General features: G+C 44.2%; 1 protein-coding gene and 1 long non-coding RNA gene across 5 annotated transcripts in view; both read left to right on the top strand.

Annotated features, from left to right (window-relative positions):
- The window catches only part of LOC140588804 (protein NLRC3-like), a 66,140-nt gene that overhangs the window by 40,406 nt on the left and 4,519 nt on the right, over nucleotides 1–21,215 (top strand). Inside the window, exons 1-4 of one of the 3 annotated variants that reach the window (XM_072711054.1) lie at nucleotides 11,685–13,386; nucleotides 16,915–17,088; nucleotides 18,495–18,668; nucleotides 20,121–20,294. In XM_072711054.1, coding sequence (XP_072567155.1) covers nucleotides 11,687–13,386; nucleotides 16,915–17,088; nucleotides 18,495–18,668; nucleotides 20,121–20,294 — 2,222 coding nt within the window. In that variant the 5' untranslated portion in view covers nucleotides 11,685–11,686. Of the gene's footprint in view, nucleotides 1–11,684; nucleotides 13,387–16,914; nucleotides 17,089–18,494; nucleotides 18,669–20,120; nucleotides 20,295–21,215 lie in introns of those variants that run through there. The other 2 variants (XM_072711056.1, XM_072711055.1) reach the window with 2 other exon arrangements.
- LOC111851420 (uncharacterized) lies at nucleotides 875–9,907 on the top strand. Of its 2 annotated transcripts, none has more exons than XR_011990002.1 (7): nucleotides 875–1,227; nucleotides 3,423–3,512; nucleotides 3,779–3,871; nucleotides 4,038–4,133; nucleotides 5,673–5,691; nucleotides 8,874–9,018; nucleotides 9,675–9,907. It is a non-coding gene; the product is annotated as an uncharacterized lncRNA (long non-coding RNA). The 2 variants fall into 2 exon arrangements; XR_011990003.1 differs by lacking the exon at nucleotides 875–1,227 and adding an exon at nucleotides 3,325–3,343.

A 21,215-nucleotide genomic window follows, 5' to 3' on the forward strand; every position in this document is an offset into this window, starting at 1 on the left:
ACCAAACCCAGGACCTTCTTGCTGTGAGGCAGCAGCACTAACCACTGTGCCACCATGCCGCCCCCACAATGTAGCATAACAAAATACTAGATATCTTCTATCAGACACAGTGACTGTCACGCATGGGCAGGAAGTCCGACCCAAAATGCAGGCTACAGTGCAGACAAAAGTCAAGTCAAGTCAAGTCAACTTTATTTATAAAGCCCTTTACGTACAGCAACCACTGACCAAAGTGCTGGACATAGGAACATAAAATATATAAAAATCATAAAATAAATAAAATAAATGAACATAACATAACAAAGTATAACCACAACTAAACATAAATATGAACAAAACCCTCACAGGGAACTTTATTTAGCACGTAATCAGAGGTGAGGAGCACAGACAATGTCAGGACTAGCAAACACAAAACTGGGGAGAAAAATACACTGACGAATGAGGGGCAAACAGGATACAGGTGGGAGTAATAGGCATGAGGGCAGGAACGAGAGGTCAGTCAAAGGAGCAACAGGCATGTGGAGGAAAAGGGAAGATCAGGCAGACGGAGCGGGCTGGGCGTGGGGAGGAAACGGGAGGATCAGGCAGACGGGAGGATCAGGATCAGGCAGACGGAGCGGGCCGGGCGTGGGGAGGAAATGGGAGGATCGGGCAGACGGGAGGATCAGGATCAGGCAGAAGGAGCGGGCCGGGCGTGGGAAGGAAATGGGAGGATCAGGCAGACGGAGCGGGCTGGACGTGGGGAGGAAATGGGAGGATCAGGCAGACAGAGCGGGCTGGGCGTGGGGAGGAAATGGGAGGATCGGGCAGACGGGAGGATCAGGATCAGGCAGAAGGAGCGGGCTGGACGTGGGGAGGAAATGGGAGGATCAGGCAGACAGAGCAGGCTGGGCGTGACATCCCCATGTGCTTTTTGGACAGCACAAGTATTTTACAGATATAAAAATAGAAAACGTCAACCCCAAAGCCTAATATATCACTTCATTTTTTCTCTCTGCACGACAGTTAAAACAACATACATCTGATTTAAAAAATAAAATGTACTGTAAGTTATGAGTATGTTATGTACTGTATGTTATGAGTCTTTGTCATGTCTATTTAATCTGTTTGTTTTTCATTTTTTATGCTTTTCAGATCTGGCTCAGAAAATCCTTTTGGGGATTTTCTTCATACTTCACCTAATATTAAGTTTCCTGTATTTAACTCTGATTCTAGAAAGTGACAAAGGTAAGGAGACCATGAGACTTAAGAGAGCTTTAACTGTGAGGAGACCATCTGACCGTAAGAGAGCTTTAACTGTGAGGAGACCATCAGGCTGTAAGAGAGCTTTAACTGTGAGGCGACCATCTGACTGTAAGAGAGGTTTAACCGTAAGGAGACCATCTGACTATAAGACAGGTTTAACTGTAAGGAGACCATCTGACTATAGGAGAGCTTTAACTGTGATTAGTCCATTTGACTGTAAGAGAGCTTTAACAGTCTTTAACTGAGCTTTAATGTTTTTGGTAAATGGTGTTTGTAAAATCTTTGTGATGCAACTAATACAGTTTCTGATAAGAATCCTTATTGAATTGCACACTCGTGAAAATAGTCACACTGCATCTATTGGGCTGTTTACACCCGGCCTCCCCCCTCCCCATCCCCCGGCTCCACAGCAATCGTAAACACGGTGTCGCTTCCACAGTTGCACGTCACTTCAATGGCTGACGGTGCCAAAGTGGGACACAGATATGAACGATATGGTGCATTAATCACATAATGTACCCTTCTTCTAGCAATAGTCAGCTAGCTGAAGGCACACGGTAATCTTGCTAACTAACATTAGCACTGGCTACAGGACTTGAAATTCATTTCTCACAATGAGGGACAATCCACCTCATATGTGAATCACATGGGGAATAATTATAGATGTTCAGGGGGTTCAATAAAGAAACTGCCTGAATTCAGTAGCATTAGCCATGGCATCTTTAGGGGACTCCTTCCCTCTTTCTCTTGACAAACGTTTTGTGACATTTTGGCTGTCCACCCCGCCTGTGAATACCAGTGTTAACTACTGTTACCTGGGCACAGATACCATCTGCCTGCTGTCCCACCTGCCACTGGATCAGGGACTTCCTGACTAACCGCTGTCAGATGGTTAGATTAGGCCCCTAAACCTCCTCCACACTCACATTCAGCACCAGGACCTCGCAGGGCTGCGTGCTGAGTCCTCTTCTCTATACCATCTACACCCATGACTGCACCTTCATTACCAACAACATCATTAAGTTTGCAGATGACACAACCGTGGTAGGATTCATCTGAAAGGGAGACAAGACAGACTTTGAGTGTGGTGCTCAGAACAACCTCACCCTGAACACTTCCAAAACAAAAGAACTCTTAATAGACTTCCGGAAACAGCGGCAGACAGGAGAGCCCTTCTGAGGGTCATCGAGAGCGTGCTGGTGTACTGCATTACCGCGTGGTACACCGACAGCTCAGCGGGGGACAGGAGAGCCTGTCAGAGGGTCATCGAGAGCGTGCTGGTATACTGCATTACCGCGTGGTACACCGGCACTCAGCGGGGGACAGGAGAGCCTGTCAGAGGGTCATCGAGAGCGTGCTGGTATACTGCATTACCGCGTGGTACACCGGCACTCAGCGGGGGACAGGAGAGCCTGTCAGAGGGTCATCGAGAGCGTGCTGGTATACTGCATTACCGCGTGGTACACCGACAGCTCAGCGGGGGACAGGAGAGCCTGTCAGAGGGTCATCGAGAGCGTGCTGGTATACTGCATTACCGCGTGGTACACCGGCACTCAGCGGGGGACAGGAGAGCCTGTCAGAGGGTCATCGAGAGCGTGCTGGTATACTGCATTACCGCGTGGTACACCGGCAGCTCAGCGGGGGACAGGAGAGCCTGTCAGAGGGTCATCGAGAGCGTGCTGGTATACTGCATTACCGCGTGGTACACCGGCAGCTCAGAGGGGGACAGGAGAGCACATAAGTGCAATAGCTCAACTATTTATTTAATTTCATGTCTCATACATGGTTTATTAGGTTCATTTTGTTATGTCTTGTCCGATGTCTGATGTCTAATAGAGTTCATAGGTCAGTTTTTCTGTATTGTACTCTAGTAATACTTCAGCTTCTTCTATTGCACCTTTTGGTCTGCTGCAAAATTTGGTTGTACTCTGTACAATGTCAGTGAATGAATCCATCCCGGGTGTAAATAGCCACACTGGCGATCCGTCAATAGCATTGCTGGATACTGACACCAGGGTGCAGATATCATCTGCCTATATAAAAATACTTTTTTTCTAATGTATTCCATATGAAATCATTAGGTTCAGTTACTTTTGAGGTTAGCATTTTGTTTGTGTTAATGTGCAACAATATCCTCTGTTCTATTAAAAACTGACATGAGCTCATTTTGACCACAGGACGGCCTGTCAGGATGTGTGAGTTTGTCTTCATCTACATTCTGATGCTCACATCATGTTTTCGAGTCTGGCATCGGGATAAATTACTTGGTACAAATCACTATTTCACTTTGATATATTAAAATAGTTTGATGATTTATTTCTGTTTAAACTTTTTAATCAATTTGTGTTTCTTGAATGTGCTTGTGAAATGAGATGCATTTTCTTTATATCAGCCACCAAGCAAAATGATTTTCTTTTATTTTGTAAAGAGCATTAAAATGTTTTCATTATTGAAGAACCCCACAGATAGATGTATGGCTGTGTGAATGTAAACACTGAGCTGTGTGCCTCATGCTTTCCTCTCTGCCTTTCAGCCAAACCCTGTAAATATCTATATTTCTCGGTGGCTTTTGGTCTCCCGCTCCTGAATTCTGTGGCCCTGGCTGTAGTATTAAAACTCAAAGCAGGTAAATACACTAGAACTTTGAGATGTTTCTCCTGCAGTTTTACATTTGCAGCTGAATCGTACAAACCCTTTAGAGAATGTATGTATCCCTGTGATTTGATATCTGTCACTTTCTGCTCATTTACTGCCCTCAGTCCTCAGTGATTTTTGTCGTCACGTCATTTCAGACACAGGAAAACAGCCTCTGGACCTGCGGCTGATTGTCCTGATTTCTGGGTCTGTCCTCCTATTTGGCTGGTTAGTTATACAGACGTCTGCATACTGTAAGTATAACAGGCTTATGATTCAGGTGGAATATGTGTACTGGGACTTTTCCAGCCTATAGACAGCTTTCCAGTCATTGTTTCCATCACCCTATGTCTCAGTCACAGAGAGAGAAGCGTGAAAGGCAGCAAACCAGTACAAAAGCAAGGACACTAATCAACAGAAAACTGAGTAATCACTCAGTAGTTACTCTGAGTAACTGTCCCTAACAGTATTGTATATATAGTAACATTTAATCAGACTTGCGTGTCCTGCATTAACCCAGATGAGTATTATATCATCTGTTACCAAAGTGTTACTAATTCACGGCTAATTCATTCCTTGGAGCTGTTTTGGTTTTCCTTTATGATGCTGTGTCAGTGGTGCAGCCAGTAGGGGGCAGTGAGGCTATAATGGGGAGCCCTTTATACTACAAAGGGAGATGTATAAACACATCCTCAGTGATACAGCACATATGTCTCTGTAATAGGAACCTTTCACTTATAAATACGCAAGTAAGCATTAGTTCTTATTACTCAGTATCGTTACTCATTACAGTGGTACCTCAGAACTCGAACTTAATCCGTTCAGAACTCTGGATAAAATCCTAAAAAGTTCAGGTTCTGATCAAATTTTCCCCATAAGAAATAATGTAAAACCAATGAACCAATGAAACCCCAAAAAATTACACCTAAATATGTTTTTTTTAGCATTTAAGCATCTAAGGACATTTATCAAAACAGTAATTTGTAAAGTAAGAAAATAAATTTATCCAAACAATGTGTAAAGTTAAAAAAAACAATATGTCCTGCTCCGATCGTCTGCTCCTTCCGTGTGCCACACCCCCTCGTTATCCCCGTGTGGAATCCCCGTGTGATCAGCTGTTTCTGCTTGTTGTCATTAGTCCTCTGTATTTCGTCCACGTTTGTTTGTTTCCCCAGTCCCGTCATTGTATTGTCCGTCTGCATTTTGCCTGCCTTACTTGTAATTAAACCCCATATTCCCCGATACCCTGATGTCTGCGCCTTTGTCTCAGTTCTGTCCCCGCTTGGCACGACAATATTATTATAATTAAATGTATTAATGGTTTATTATTAATATTAAAATAATTAATAAGAAATCTTTATTTTAAAATGTATTTTATTATATAATAATAATAAGACAGTAACAGCAATATCATTGTCTAAATGTATTTTTACTGTCTAAATATATGTATTCAGCTAATGTAAACATACACAATGCTGTCACAGCGAATGCGAGGCTGAGACTGAAGCGTTACCCTTTGTTTCCGCTGAGAGACGTGCCGCTTGACTCATTTCCCTGCGCGTACAAGTTATCTTAGGTTGGCATTCACGGTTTGACTTCTGAGATTCAGATCGAGTTCTAGGTCATTTTTTTTCGAACTGGTTGGTTCGACTTTTAAGAAATTTGAGTTCTAATGAGTTTGAGAACTGAGGTACCACTGTACTTATAACGTGGCAGCTACAAGAAACTCAATATTAATTTTTTAGTATTTCACCCTCCAATATAGTTCATTGTTTTTTCTTTTTTAATTACAGGTTTGTCCAAAAAGAAGAAGTGAGTAGACATTTTCCTACATAGACAAGTGATTTATCCATATTAAACTGTAATAACTGTAAACAAATCCATTCAACCATCCATCATGGTCACCCTGGCACCCGTCACAGGAAATAAACGGCACAGGGCAGGGGTCACCCTGGGCAGGATGTCAGTCTATCACAGGGCACTAGACAGGGGACACCCTGGGCAGGATGCCAGTCCATCACTGGGCACAAGGCAGGGGACACCCTGGGTATGATGCCAGTCCATCACAGGGCACAAGGCAGGGGACACCCTGGGCATGATGCCAGTCTGTCACAGGGCAGGGGACACCCTGGGCAGGATGTCAGTCTATCACAGGGCACTAGACAGGGGACACCCTGGGCAGGATGCCAGTCTATCACAGGGCACTAGACAGGGGTCACCCTGGGCAGGATGCCAGTCCATCACAGGGCACATGGCAGGGGACACCCTGGGCAAGATGCCAGTCTATCACAGGGCACAAGGCAGGGGACACCCTAGGCATGATGCCACTCTGTCACAGGGCAGGGGACACCCTGGGCAGGATGCCAGTCTATCACAGGGCACAAGGCAGGGGACACCCTGGGCAGGATGCCAGTCTATCGCAGGGGACACCCTGGATGGGATGCCAGTCCATCACAGGGCACAGGGCAGGGGACACCCTGGGCAGGATGCCAGTCCATCACAGGGCACAGGGCAGGGGACAACCTGGGCAGGATGCCAGTCCATCACTGGACACAAGGCAGGGGGCACCCTGGGTATGATGCCAGTCCATCATAGGGCACAAGGCAGGGGTCACCCTGGGCAGGATGCCAGTCCATCACAGGGCAACGGGCAGGGGTCACCCTGGGCAGGATGCCAGCCCATCACAGGGCACAAGGCAGGGGACACCCTGGGCAGGATACCAGTCCATCACAGGGCACAAGGCAGAGGACAACCTGGGCAGGATGCCAGTCCATCACAGGGCACAGGGCAGGGGAAACCCTGGGCAGGATGCCAGTCCATCACAGGGCACAAGGCAGGGGACACCCTGGGCAGGATGCAAGTCCATCACAGGGCACAAGGCAGGGGACGCCCTGGGCAGGATGCCAGTCCATCACAGGGCACAAGGCAGGGGACACCCTGGACGGGATGCCAGTCTATCACAGGGCACAAGGCAGGGGACACCCTGGGTATGATGCCAGTCTATCACAGGGCACAAGGCAGGGGACACCCTGGGCAGGATGCCAGTCCATCACAGGGCACAAGGCAGGGGACACCCTGGGCAGGATGCCAGTCCATCACAGGGCACAAGGCAGGGGACACCCTGGGCAGGATGCCAGTCCATCACAGGGCACAAGGCAGGGGACACCCTGGACGGGATGCCAGTCTATCACAGGGCACAAGGCAGGGGACACCCTGGGTATGATGCCAGTCTATCACAGGGCACAAGGCAGGGGACACCTCAGATTTCCAGATTATTTTATGGCTAAATTGTAATTAACATGTTGGCATGTACACAAACCCGCATAATCCTGTTTGGCTAACTACTATGAGCCTTCCCACATAAAACAATCGACACAGTTCACACAAAGTTAAAAACCTTAAAAACAACCTTCCATATCAGTATGTGATTCATTCTTAATCGCAGGTTATACCTCCCTTTTAGCAAGCAAGTCCACTCATTTCTGTTTTCAGTAACGTTAGTATGCCTGGGGGGGGGGGGCAGGGGGGCAGCCAGATGACCTCTGACCCCCAGAGGTTGTTTTTCTCCCTACTTGGGAGTGTTTGGTTCCTCTCCTCCGTTGTCTTCTGGCTTTCATCTTTCTTTATTCAGTTTCTTTCCTTCCTTTTTTCACGTTCTGTATCTCCATCTACTTATGCTTTATGTATCACAACACAACCCTGTAAAGCGCTTTGGGAACTTTGTTGTGAAAGGCGCTATATAAAAATATATTGAATTGAAATGAATTGAATTGAACATTTGGAAATTAGAACTTTCCATAAAGACCACGGCACGTCTCCACTGACAAGTGAGCATGTTCAGTGTTCATGTTCATGTTCAGCCTGTTGCAGTGAGCAGCAGTGGCTTAATGGTTAGGGATGCGCACTTGTAATTGAAAGATTGCAGGTTTGAATCCCGACCAGCAAGGCACTACTGAGGTACCCAAGCAAGGTACTCAAGCACTGCTCCCCAGGTGCTGAATTAGCTGCCCCCTGCTATGTCACATATGGGTTAAATGCAGAGAACACATTTTGTTGTTGTGCACTCTGTGCTGTGATGTGTCAACAATGATGATTAATTACTAAATTCTAAAATTCCAAAAAATTCTTACCAGCAACAATAAGATTATGACAGTAATAACAAAATACAACATAATTAAAATGCAAATGGGTGACATTTGCTGAGAATCTGTATTTATTCAGCACAATCCTAAAATGCGGTATCTGGCTCAGGCCTGACTGAGTCTACAACTTTGTCACAAAGGCATCAAATGATCCTCCTTCTGTCTCCATGAGGGACGTGAGCGTGGGCGCTATACGGCGATCATGTGATGGCATCAACCAGGAGGTATAACTCAGAAATAACAACAGCATGAACATTCTGAAAGAGCACAAACCACTGAGACTGGCTTGGTGCCAATCGGATGCACGGTGGTCCAGTCGCACGGCTGTCTCACCCAGCATCACGATTACACAAGCAGCATCACAACAGGAGATACAGATCCAATGTATCACAGCAATTTGGGAGGAACATCCACAGTGTGCAGTGACTACAGTGTCTGTCTGAGGGTTGTGTCCATGACCTCCACTGCATCGTCTCCATATTAATGCTACATTTACAGCAGACTTACAGGTTGACATATAAGCTCTTTTCTTTAATTGTAGTTATCACATTATATCTGATATTGCAGGTGTTTCATTCCTTTTCGCAAACAAGTCCACATTAAGCATAAATATTATGTTACGGTGTTTCTTACCAAATCAGAAATGTTACGGATACGTGTAACCATGTGATAATATTAAAATGTTCAGTTGGTTCATCACAGTTCAGCTCCTTTATTAGACTCTTGTATGGGAACCAGACCCTCAGCTGAAATCCTGCTGCTTCTTGTAGATGATGAATTACCTACATTTTACTGTGAAATTATACATCAGTAAGATGACTGACTGTTTTAACTGTATTATCTTTTCCTTAGAATAAAAGGACAGTTGGGCTTGGTTGAGAGACACCAAGATATCGGACTGGAAGACGTTGGACTCCAAGATACATCTGCTCCTCTGATTTGTGTCCTGAGGCCCGAATGTATAGCCTCCTTCCCATTAAGTGTGGAGTATAATGAGGTAGAGGAAGGGGCATAATTATTAAACATAATTATGGCCTCCGCACACAGGAACATGTCAGTACATTCTCCATGTACACAGTCCCCTGTCGTTAAACATAATTATGGCCCCCGCACACAGGAACATGTCAGTACATTCTCCATGTACACAGTCCCCTGTCGTTAAACATAATTATGGCCCCCGCACACAGGAACATGTCAGTACATTCTCCATGTACACGGTCCCCTGTCATTAAACATAATTATGGCCCCCGCACACAGGAACATGTCAGTACATTCTCCATGTACACGGTCCCCTGTCATTAAACATAATTATGGCCCCCGCACACAGGAACATGTCAGTACATTCTCCATGTACACGGTCCACTGTCATTAAACATAATTATGGCCCCCGCACACAGGAACATGTCAGTACATTCTCCATGTACACGGTCCCCTGTCATTAAACATAATTATGGCCCCCGCACACAGGAACATGTCAGTACATTCTCCATGTACACGGTCCACTGTCATTAAACATAATTATGGCCCCCGCACACAGGAACATGTCAGTACATTCTCCATGTACTCAGCACCTTGTATGTTGATTTCAGCATTATTGTTTTACTGTGATCTGTTGGGTCTTAAACTATTTTTCTTGCTGTCTGTCTTGTACAGAGGCTTGAAACCCTGAAGGACATGAACCTGCAGAAGCGTAATCCTATTTTTAAATTTTCTTATTTTTCTTCTAATATGTAACCTTTTTAAGCTCTGGATTAATAAGTTTGTTTTATAGCAATATAAGGAAAATGATGAACAGTTTGTTAATTACTGATGTTGCAGACAGAAATGATTTGGGAATTCTCCCTTATTTCAGGTCACCCAGCAGGACATGAGCTGCATGACAGGATGAAGAGTAAGAGCCTTATGCTGTTCTGTACATGTCTGTGCTCAGAGGAAAGCTTTGCTGCTCAGAACAGCCTCCTCATTGTCTCGTCAGAAATAAACAGAATCATCTTGTTCTTTGGAGATACTGAATTCTGACCTTTGTCCTGCCCCCCCCCACCCCCCCCCCTTAGGATAGCCAAAATATAAAATCAGTCTAAGACAAATGATCTTACCCAGTTTGAGATTAACAGCCCAGATAGTGTGCAGCTGTCGCCCTCTTCTGGCAGAGGTGGCACTGCCAGCCTGGCACCGGCCCTGGCAAATGGATGTCAGCCAAAAGTGGCCCACTTGTGAAAAAAGGAATGTGAGCCAAATGTCCACATATGGACATCTGAGATAGCAACATCATTCTGGGCCAGGTGAGGCCTGCATCTGGCCCACTGACCACATGGAATGATGGCCCTTAAGCAGACCACTGCTGGTTCAGAACCGGCCCTAATGTGGCCCAAAACCAGCTTCTGAAACTCAATCATGTAAATCTCATTAGGACCATGTCACTACCTTTGAGGGTTTTGTAGGGGAAAAGAGGATGCTGTTGCGGAATCAGATGCAAAGAAACTCCTTTAATTACAAAAAAGGCAGTTCGTAGTCCAGGTCGTACTAATGGAGAACGTAACACACCAAAAACCCAAGAAGCTGACAGGATTGTTGTCGTGGGGCAGGCTGGGGTCGGGCGATGTGCGGAGTCGATCTTGGGGCTTGGAAAATCTCGTGGTCAGGGTACAGGCAGGGGTCAGGCGATTCACGTTGGGCATCAATGGGGCTGAACAGATACTCGGGGTCTATAAGGCAGAACACAGGTCAGAAAACTCGGAGAGGCAGAAATCGGAAAACACTCGAACTCAGAAAAAACTATAGAAGATCTCGCATCAGAGTGCTAAAATAGTCTCCCTTAATTGGAAATAACCTGCAACAGCTTGCGGTAGGTAGCTGCACTGAAACCAGAGAAACCAGACAACCTGGTATAGCAGCGCAAAACCGCAAGCTGACAGCTTGTTTAAATGGAGAAAGGGGGATCAAGGAATCCCCGGAGGCGTGGTCTTCCTGACCTCAGTTGGGGATCCCCGGAGGCGTGGTCTTCCTGACCTCAGTTGGGGATCCCCGGAGGCGTGGTCTTCCTGACCTCAGTTGGGGATCCCCGGAGGCGTGGTCTTCCTGACCTCAGTTGGGGATCCCCGGAGGCGTGGTCTTCCTGACCTCAGTTGGGGATCCCCGGAGGCGTGGTCTTCCTGACCTCAGTTGGGGATCCCAGGGGTTGATCCTTGATGCAACCAGACCTTTCCGCAGTTAATTCCCAGCCCTGGTTAGGCTTCATTCATCTTTAAATCACATACAACTAGCCACCTTTAAAGATATTTATTTTTCAAAGCAAGATGTAAATTCACATACAGATTGTGATTTTTGTCTGGTGAATTTAAATGAATCTGACAGTCAAATTAAATGTAAACCAATCTCAATACTATACAGTCTTCTTAACTGCAGGGACAACACTGGTAACCAAAATAACCTCTCAGCAGGAGTGTCAGTGTAAAGGCAGTGCTCACTGACACAGATTATACAGCTTGCTAGACTGCATGACATAATTTAGCAGGGCTGAGAGAAGGTGAGAGCTCCCCTAGTGGCTATAAGAGTGCATTTTCCCTAGAGCAGTGTGTGTGTGTTTTAATATTATTCCTTCCATACTAGTCAGGATCACGATGAGAATTAGTGCATTTTCCTCTCCTTTCTTTCCAGGGGAAATCATGCTGCAGTGTCAGCATAGAATCAAATGCACCCTGAAGCAGAAATGTGAGCCTGTATTTGAAGGGAAAGCTAAGGAAGGACAGCCAACACTTCTCAGTGAGATTTACACTGAACTCTACATAACTGAAGGTGGGACTGGAGGAGTCAATGATGAACATGAAGTGAGACAGATTGAAACAGCATCCAAGAAAAGGCGAACAGAAGATACTACAGTCAAGTACAATGATATATTTAAACCCTTATGTGGGCGTAAGACACCTATCAGAACTGTACTCACTAAAGGGGTGGCAGGTATCGGGAAAACAGTCTCTGTGCAGAAATTTATTCTAGACTGGGCAGAAGGAAAAGCAAACCAGGATGTTCACTTCATATTTGCTCTTCCTTTCCGGGACCTGAATTTGATTAAGGATGAATACAGTCTGATTGAACTGCTTCACCACTTTGACCCAGAACTGAAATCACTTGAATACACTGAGCTGTTTAGGTACAAAGTGTTGTTCATCTTTGATGGTCTGGATGAGTGTCGCCTTCCTCTAGATTTTCAGAACAATGAGAGCTGGTTTGATGTAACAAAGAAAACGTCACTGGATGTGCTGTTGACTAACCTCATTAAGGGGAATCTGCTCCCATCCGCTCTCCTCTGGTTAACCTCCCAGCCTGCAGCAACCAATCAAATACCTGCTGAGTGTATCCACCAGGTGACAGAGATACGATGGTTCAGTGATGCCCAGAAGGAGGAGTATTTCAGGAGGAGATTCAGTGATCAGAGCCTGGCCAGCAGGATTATCAGACATGTGAAATCATCAAGGAGCCTCTTCATCATGTGCCACATACCTGTGTTCTGCTGGATTTCAGCCACTGTCCTTGAGAATCTTTTTAGTGAGACTGACAGAGGAGAAATTCCAAGGACTCTGACTGAAATGTACACACACTTCCTGATCTTTCAGACAGGTTTAAAAAATGACAAGTATATGAAAAACTATGAAACCAAGCTTAAGGAATATAGCAAGGAGTTCCTTTTGAAACTTGGTAAACTGGCTTTTGACAACCTTGAGAAAGGCAATCTCATATTTTATGAGAAAGATCTGACAGAGAATGACATTGATGTCACTGAAGCTTCAGTTTACTCTGGAGTGTGTACAGAAGTCTTTAAGGAGGAATATGGGTTGTATCAGGAGAAGGTGTACTGCTTTGTGCATCTGAGCATCCAGGAGTATCTCGCTGCTTTATACGTGTTTCTGTCAAACTCATCAGCTGACCTGCTGGAGACTGCAGTGGATCAGGCATTAAAGAGCAAGAATGGACACTTGGACCTCTACCTCCGCTTCCTCCTGGGCCTCTCAACAAACTCCAGTAAGACTCTGTTACAAAGGCTACTGGGATCAACAGGAACCAGCTCACATGACATTAAGCAAACAGCCCAGTACATCACAGAGAAAATACATGAGAATTTATCTCCAGAAAGGACCATCAACCTGTTCCACTGTCTGAATGAACTGGGTGACAATTCTCTAGTAGAGGAAGCACAAAGATACCTGAATTCAGGAAGCCTTTCAGCAGAAGACCTCTCACCTGCTCAGTGGTCAGCTCTGGCCTTTGTGATGCTGATGTCAGATGTGTTTGATCTGAAGAAATACCTCAGATCAGATGAAGAGCACTGGAGGCTGCTCCCTGTGGTCAAGAAATTCAGGACGACTCTGTAAGTGACGTGGGGATGGAAATCATGTCTAGTCTGGCAGTTTTACACGTATATTGTTTGAAATCTATAAATATACAGTTTATTTCTCCTCTTGGATTAATAACTGGGGTGTTTTTGATAATCTGGACCACAGACTTTATAATGACTGAAGGTAGTGATGTAGTAACAGACAAAAAAGTGACGTTTCCATTCCCATCCAGTCTGCTTTCTGATCCCAGCACAGCATCCTAACCTGCTATAGAAACAGTGAGGGCTCTTTATCCACAGGGTGTATAAGTGGTATGTGAGTGTTATTGTCAGCAGGTGTGTTCATGTGATGGAGCCCAGAGCTGGGAGCGTCTGTATGGCTGCTGTCTCTGGCTGCTCACTGGCGGCCTCTGCTGGCCACAGCTGCTCCTGGCTGAGGAGAGAATAGAACAGAATATCTTTATTGTCACAGTACATGTACAAAGAAACTCTGTGTGCTTTCCCACCAATACCAACACCTCCAGTCAGGCAGTTATATATTAACATTGTTTGAAGTATATAATGAAAATATATTTTTTTATTTACCCTTTAATAATGAGGCCGGATATTTTTTGTCCATGACAATCTGGAAGCCAGATTTTATATTGACTAAAGTTAGTGATGAAGTAAAAAAAAAAAAAACGTGACAGGTTTTCTATGACCAAACTTTATGTGAAAAACAACCAAGAACCAGAATTTTACAGAATGCTCCAGTTTGCCTTAATACTGGGAAAATCACTCAGAAATTCTTTAAAGTTCCGGACAATGGAGGAAGTATTTCTGTAAATACTGGGGGTCCGTGACTCTGCGGGTTCGGACTCTGTGCATGTGAGTGGAAGGTTGTTGGTTCAGATCTCCTGGCTGGCAGAGTGATGTCATCGCTGGGCCCTTGAGCAAATCCCTTAATGCCAATGGCTGCAGGGGTGCTGGATGCTGGCCGACCCTGTGCTGTGACCCCAAACTTCCTCTCACCTGTGTGTGTCTGTGTGTCTCATGGAGAGCAGAATGGGAGGTGAAAAGATAACATCCACATGGGGAGGAGTGAAGGTTCACTGTTCATAAATATTTCATTTAAACACGTCTTTATTTTAAACGTATATCTGAAAGGACTGGTAATTCTATGATTAGTGTAGCAATACAGAAGATAATGATTTCACTCACAGGATCTGGAATTCAAGTGTCATTTAAAAAAGATAAACTCCATTGGACATCATTCAAATCCCACATAAACACAAACACACACATATCCCAGGCAGGAACTGAACCCGACACATTAGATGGTCGGCTGTAGTGCTGATCACTGAGCCACAGCTCTGCTCAGAGCTTTATGAAAATACTTATACAGATATTAAAGAGTCTCAGGGTAACTGGCCCTTTAAGGAATCGAACCCGACACCCTAGATGGTCGGCTGTAGCGCTGATCACTGAGCCACAGCACTGCTCAGAGCTTTATGAAAATACTTATGCAGATATTAAAGAGTCTCAGGATTACTGGCCCTTTATGGAATCGAACCCGACACCCTAGATGGTTGGCTGTAGTGCTGATCACTGAGCCACAGCGCTGCTCAGAGCTTGATAGAAATACTTATGCAGATATTAAAGAGTCTCAGGGTAACTGGCCCTTTAAGGTCATTAAACAGCAGTGCATTAAAAAGTGGTTTTGCAGTTGGTTACAGGGTTTCAACGACAATGAAACAACAAAATAACTGATATATTTAAATTAACTTGTGGATGCATATTTTAGAGCACATTCACCTTCATGTCCTCATTGAAACTGGCTGTGGAACATTATGACATACACTCACCTAAAGGATTATTAGGAACACCATACTAATACGGTGTTTGACCCCCTTTCGCCTTCAGAACTGCCTTAATTCTACGTGGCATTGATTCAACAAGGTGCTGAAAGCATTCTTTAGAAATGTTGGCCCATATTGATAGGATAGCATCTTGCAGTTGATGGAGATTTGTGGGATGCACATCCAGGACACGAAGCTCCCGTTCCACCACATCCCAAAGATGCTCTATTGGGTTGAGATCTGGTGACTGTGGGGGCCATTTTAGTACAGTGAACTCATTGTCATGTTCAAGAAACCAATTTGAAATGATTCAAGCTTTGTGACATGGTGCATTATCCTGCTGGAAGTAGCCATCAGAGGATGGGTACATGGTGGTCATAAAGGGATGGACATGGTCAGAAACAATGCTCAGGTAGGCCGTGGCATTTAAACGATGCCCAATTGGCACTAAGGGGCCTAAAGTGTGCCAAGAAAACATCCCCCACACCATTACACCACCACCACCAGCCTGCACAGTGGTAACAAGGCATGATGGATCCATGTTCTCATTCTGTTTACGCCAAATTCTGACTCTACCATTTGAATGTCTCAACAGAAATCGAGACTCATCAGACCAGGCAACATTTTTCCAGTCTTCAACTGTCCAATTTTGGTGAGCTCGTGCAAATTGTAGCCTCTTTTTCCTATTTGTAGTGGAGATGAGTGGTACCCGGTGGGGTCTTCTGCTGTTGTAGCCCATCCGCCTCAAGGTTGTGCGTGTTATGGCTTCACAAATGCTTTGCTGCGTACCTCGGTTGTAACAAGTGGTTATTTCAGTCAAAGTTGCTCTTCTATCAGCTTGAATCAGTCGGCCCATTCTCCTCTGACCTCTAGCATCAACAAGGCATTTTCGCCCACAGGACTGCCGCATACTGGATGTTTTTCCCTTTGCACACCATTCTTTGTAAACCCTAGAAATGGTTGTGCGTGAAAATCCCAGTAATTGAGCAGATTGTGAAATACTCAGACCGGCCCGTCTGGCACCAACAACCATGCCACGCTCAAAATTGCTTAAATCACCTTTCTTTCCCATTCTGACATTCAGTTTGGAGTTCAGGAGATTGTCTTGACCAGGACCTCACCCCTAAATGCATTGAAGCAACTGCCATGTGATTTGGTTGATTAGATAATTGCATTAATGAGAAATTGAACAGGTGTTCCTAATAATCCTTTAGGTGAGTGTATAACACATACAGAACATTATTGGGAATATGGTCTTTATGACTTATGCAAATGTACATTATGAATCAGACTATTGGATTTTAACCTATGATAGACTTGCCCACTGTTAATGATCATGGACAAAATACACAGTAACCTCACAGGAGATCCTGTATTTTACCAACAACTGCTCATTTGAGTAGATTGATCTAGTTCCTGAATATTCTGCACACAACACATTTCGGGATATTGGGGCTTTGAAATGAAAATGCTCACTGTATTCATCATGACAGGGAACATGATGACCATCTGAGGATTGGCCAACATTAAAAATGTACCATATTTAATCATTTTTCTAACTGTAGTGGTTTAAAGTGTTGATGTCTTTAGTCTCCAGTTCAATTTGAACTGTAGTCTGTCCCTCTTATTATGCTGAAATAAGTCTGGATATTTTGTACCACTATGATCACTGATGTGTAGGATATATACCGGTCTGTGTATAATAACACGGCTCTGTTTGCAGGCTGAACAGCTGTAATCTCACAGAGAAATGCTGTGAGGCGCTGGCTTCAGCTCTCAGATCAAATTCCTCACACCTGAGAGAGCTGGACCTGAGTGACAATGACCTGCAGAATTCAGGAGTGACGCTGCTCTCTGCTGGACTGGGGGATTCACACTGTAAACTGGAGATACTGAGGTCAGTGTTACTGGGTATTCTACACTGTAAACTGTAATTATTGTAGTAGTCACATTGGATATATGAAATTAGTCACATTTAAGTTAGTGACGTAGTTTCCGTCACCGTCCTGTGTGACAAACAGCCAAGAGCCAGAATCTCATAGAATGTTTGGACTCTGTACCTGTGAGCAAAAGGCCGCTGGTTCAGATCTCTTGCCCGGCAGAGTGATGTCATCGCTGGGTCCTTGAGCGAGGCCCTTAATGCCAATGGCTGCAGGGGTGCTGGATGCTGGCCGACCCTGTGCTGTGACCCCAAACTTCCTCTCACCTGTGTGTGTCTGTGTGTCTCATGGAGAGCAGAATGGGAGGTGAAAAGATAACATCCACATGGGGAGGAGTGAAGGTTCACTGTTCATAAATATTTCATTTAAACACGTCTTTATTTTAAACGTATATCTGAAAGGACTGGTAATTCTATGATTAGTGTAGCAGTACAGAAGATAATGATTTCACTCACAGGATCTGGTATTCAAGTGTCATTTAAAAAAGATAAACTCCATTGGACATCATCCAAATCCCACATAAACACAAACACACACATATCCCAAGCAGGAATTGAACCTGAAACCCTAGATGGTCGGCTGTAGTGCTGATCACTGAGCCACAGCGCTGCTCAGAGCTTTATGGAAATACTTATGCAGATATGAGAGCGTCTCAGAGTACTACTGGCCCTTTAAGATCATTAAACAGCAGTGCATTAAAAAGCAGGATGGAGCTGGGTAGAGAGTTTCAAGGACATCGAAAGAACAAAATAACTGATATATTTAATTTAACCTGTGACTGAATGGATTTTAGAGCATATTCACACTCATGCCCTCATTTAAACTGGCTCTGGAAGATAATGCAATATAACACATACAGAACATTATTGGGAATATGATCTGTATGACATGAAAATATACAGTTTGAATTAAACTATAGAATTTTAACCTATGATAGACTTGCCCACTGTTAATGATCATACAAGTACAAAACAATGGACAAAATGCACAGTAAACTCACAGGAGATCCTGTATTGCGCCAACAGCTGCTCATTTGAGTAGATTGATCCAGTTCCTGAATATTCTGCACACAACACATTTCAGGATATTTGTGCTTTGAAATGAAAATGCTCACTGTATTCATCATGACAGGGAACATGATGACCATCTGAGGATTAGCCAACATTTAAAATGTACCATGTTTAATCATTTTTCTAACTGTAGTGGTTTAAAGTGTTGATGTCTTTAGTCTCCAGTTCAATTTGAACTCTAGTCTGTCCCTCTTATTATGCTGAAAAAAGTCTGGATATTTTGTACCACTATGATCACTGATGTGTGGGAGATATACCGGTCTGTGTGTATAATAACACGGCTCCTTTTGCAGGCTGAACAGCTGTAATCTCACAGAGAAATGCTGTGAGGCGCTGGCTTCAGCTCTCAGATCAAACTCCTCACATCTGAGACAGCTGGACCTGAGTGACAATGACCTGCAGGATTCAGGAGTGAAGCTGCTCTCTGCTGGACTGGGGGATTCACACTGTAAACTGGGGATACTGAGGTCAGTATTACTGGGTATTCCACACTGTAAACTGGGGATACTGAGGTCAGTATTACTGGGTATTCTACACTGTAAACTGTAATTATTGTAGTAGTCACATTGGATATATGAAATTAGTCACATTTAAGTTAGTGACGTAGTTTCCGTCACCGTCCTGTGTGACAAACAGCCAAGAGCCAGAATCTCATAGAATGTTTGGACTCTGTGCCCGTGAGTAAAAGGCCGCTGGTTCAGATCTCTTGCCCGGCAGAGTGATGTCATCGCTGGGTCCTTGAGCGAGGCCCTTAATGCCAATGGCTGCAGGGGTGCTGGATGCTGGCCGACCCTGTGCTGTGACCCCAAACTTCCTCTCACCTGTGTGTGTCTGTGTGTCTCATGGAGAGCAGAATGGGAGGTGAAAAGATAACATCCACATGGGGAGGAGTGAAGGTTCACTGTTCATAAATATTTCATTTAAACACTTCTTTATTTTAAACGTATATCTGAAAGGACTGGTAATTCTATGATTAGTGTAGCAATACAGAAGATAATGATTTCACTCACAGGATCTGGTATTCAAGTGTCATTTAAAAAAGATAAACTCCACTGGACATCATTCAAATCCCACATAAACACAAACATATCCCAGGCAGGAATTGAACCCGAAACCCTAGATGGTCAGCTGTAGTGCTGATCACTGAGCCACAGCACTGCTCAGAGCTTTATGGAAATACTTATGCAGATATGAGAGAGTCTCAGAGTACTACTGGCCCTTTAAGATCATTAAACAGCAGTGCATTAAAAAGCAGAATGGAGCTGGGTAGAGAGTTTCAAGGACATCGAAACAACAAAATAACTGATATATTTAAATTAACCTGTGACTGAATGGATTTTAGAGCATATTCACCCTCATGTCCTCATTTAAACTGGCTCTGGAACATAATGCAATATAACACATACAGAACATTATTTATTGGGAATATGATCTGTATGACTTATGAAAATATACAGTTTGAATTAAACTATAGAATTTTAACCTATGATAGACTTGCCCACTTTTAATGATCATACAATACAAAAAAATGGACAAAATACACAGTAAACTCACAGGAGATCCTGTATTGCGCCAACAGCTGCTCATTTGAGTAGATTGATCCAGTTCCTGAATATTCTGCACACAACACATTTCAGGATATTTGTGCTTTGAAATGAAAATGCTCACTGTATTCATCATGACAGGGAACATGATGACCATCTGAGGATTGGCCAACATTAAAAATGTACCATATTTAATCATTTTTCTAACTGTAGTGGTTTAAAGTGTTGATGTCTTTAGTCTCCAGTTCAATTTGAACTGTAGTCTGTCCCTCTTATTATGCTGAAATAAGTCTGGATATTTTGTACCACTATGATCAATGATGTGCGGGAGATATACCGGTCTGTGTGTGTATAATAACATGGCTCCTTTTGCAGGCTGAAGAGCTGTAAACTCACAGAGAAATGCTGTGAGATGCTGGCTTCAGCTCTCAGATCAAACTCCTCACACCTGAGAGAGCTGGACCTGAGTGACAATGACCTGCAGGATTCAGGAGTGACGCTGCTCTCTGCTGGACTGGGGGATTCACACTGTAAACTGGAGATACTGAGGTCAGTGTTACTGGGTATTATACACTGTAAACTGGAGAAACTGAGGTCAGTATTACTGGGTATTCTACACTGTAAACTGTAATTATTGAAGTAGTCACATTGGATATATGAAATTAGTCACATTTAAGTTAGTGACGTAGTTTCCGTCACCGTCCTGTGTGACAAACAGCCAAGAGCCAGAATCTCACAGAATGTTTGGACTCTGTGCCTGTGAGTAAAAGGCCGCTGGTTCAGATCTCTTGCCCGGCAGAGTGATGTCATCGCTGGGTCCTTGAGCGAGGCCCTTAATGCCAATGGCTGCAGGGGTGCTGGATGCTGGCCGACCCTGTGCTGTGACCCCAAACTTCCTCTCACCTGTGTGTGTCTGTGTGTCTCATGGAGAGCAGAATGGGAGGTGAAAAGATAACATCCACATGGGGAGGAGTGAAGGTTCACTGTTCATAAATATTTCATTTAAACACGTCTTTATTTTAAACGTATATCTGAAAGGACTGGTAATTCTATGATTAGTGTAGCAATACAGAAAATAATGATTTCACTCACAGGATCAGGAATTCAAGTGTCATTTTAAAAAGATAAACTCCACTGGACATCATTCAAATCCCACATAAACACAAACACACACATATCCCAGGCAGGAACTGAACCCGACACATTAGATGGTCAGCTGTAGTGCTGATCACTGAGCCACAGCTCTGCACAGAGCTTTATGGAAAATCTTATGCAGATATGAGAGAGTCTCAGGGTAACTGGCCCTTTAAGGAATCGAACCCGAAACCCTAGATGGTCGGCTGTAGTGCTGATCACTGAGCCACAGCGCTGCTCAGAGCTTTATAGAAATTCTTATGCAGATATTAAAGAGCCTCAGGGTAACTGGCCCTTTAAGATCATTAAACAGCAGTGCATTAAAAAGCAGAATGG

This window comes from Paramormyrops kingsleyae, chromosome 4 (assembly GCF_048594095.1).
Source record: "Paramormyrops kingsleyae isolate MSU_618 chromosome 4, PKINGS_0.4, whole genome shotgun sequence".
Lineage (NCBI taxonomy): Eukaryota > Metazoa > Chordata > Actinopteri > Osteoglossiformes > Mormyridae > Paramormyrops > Paramormyrops kingsleyae.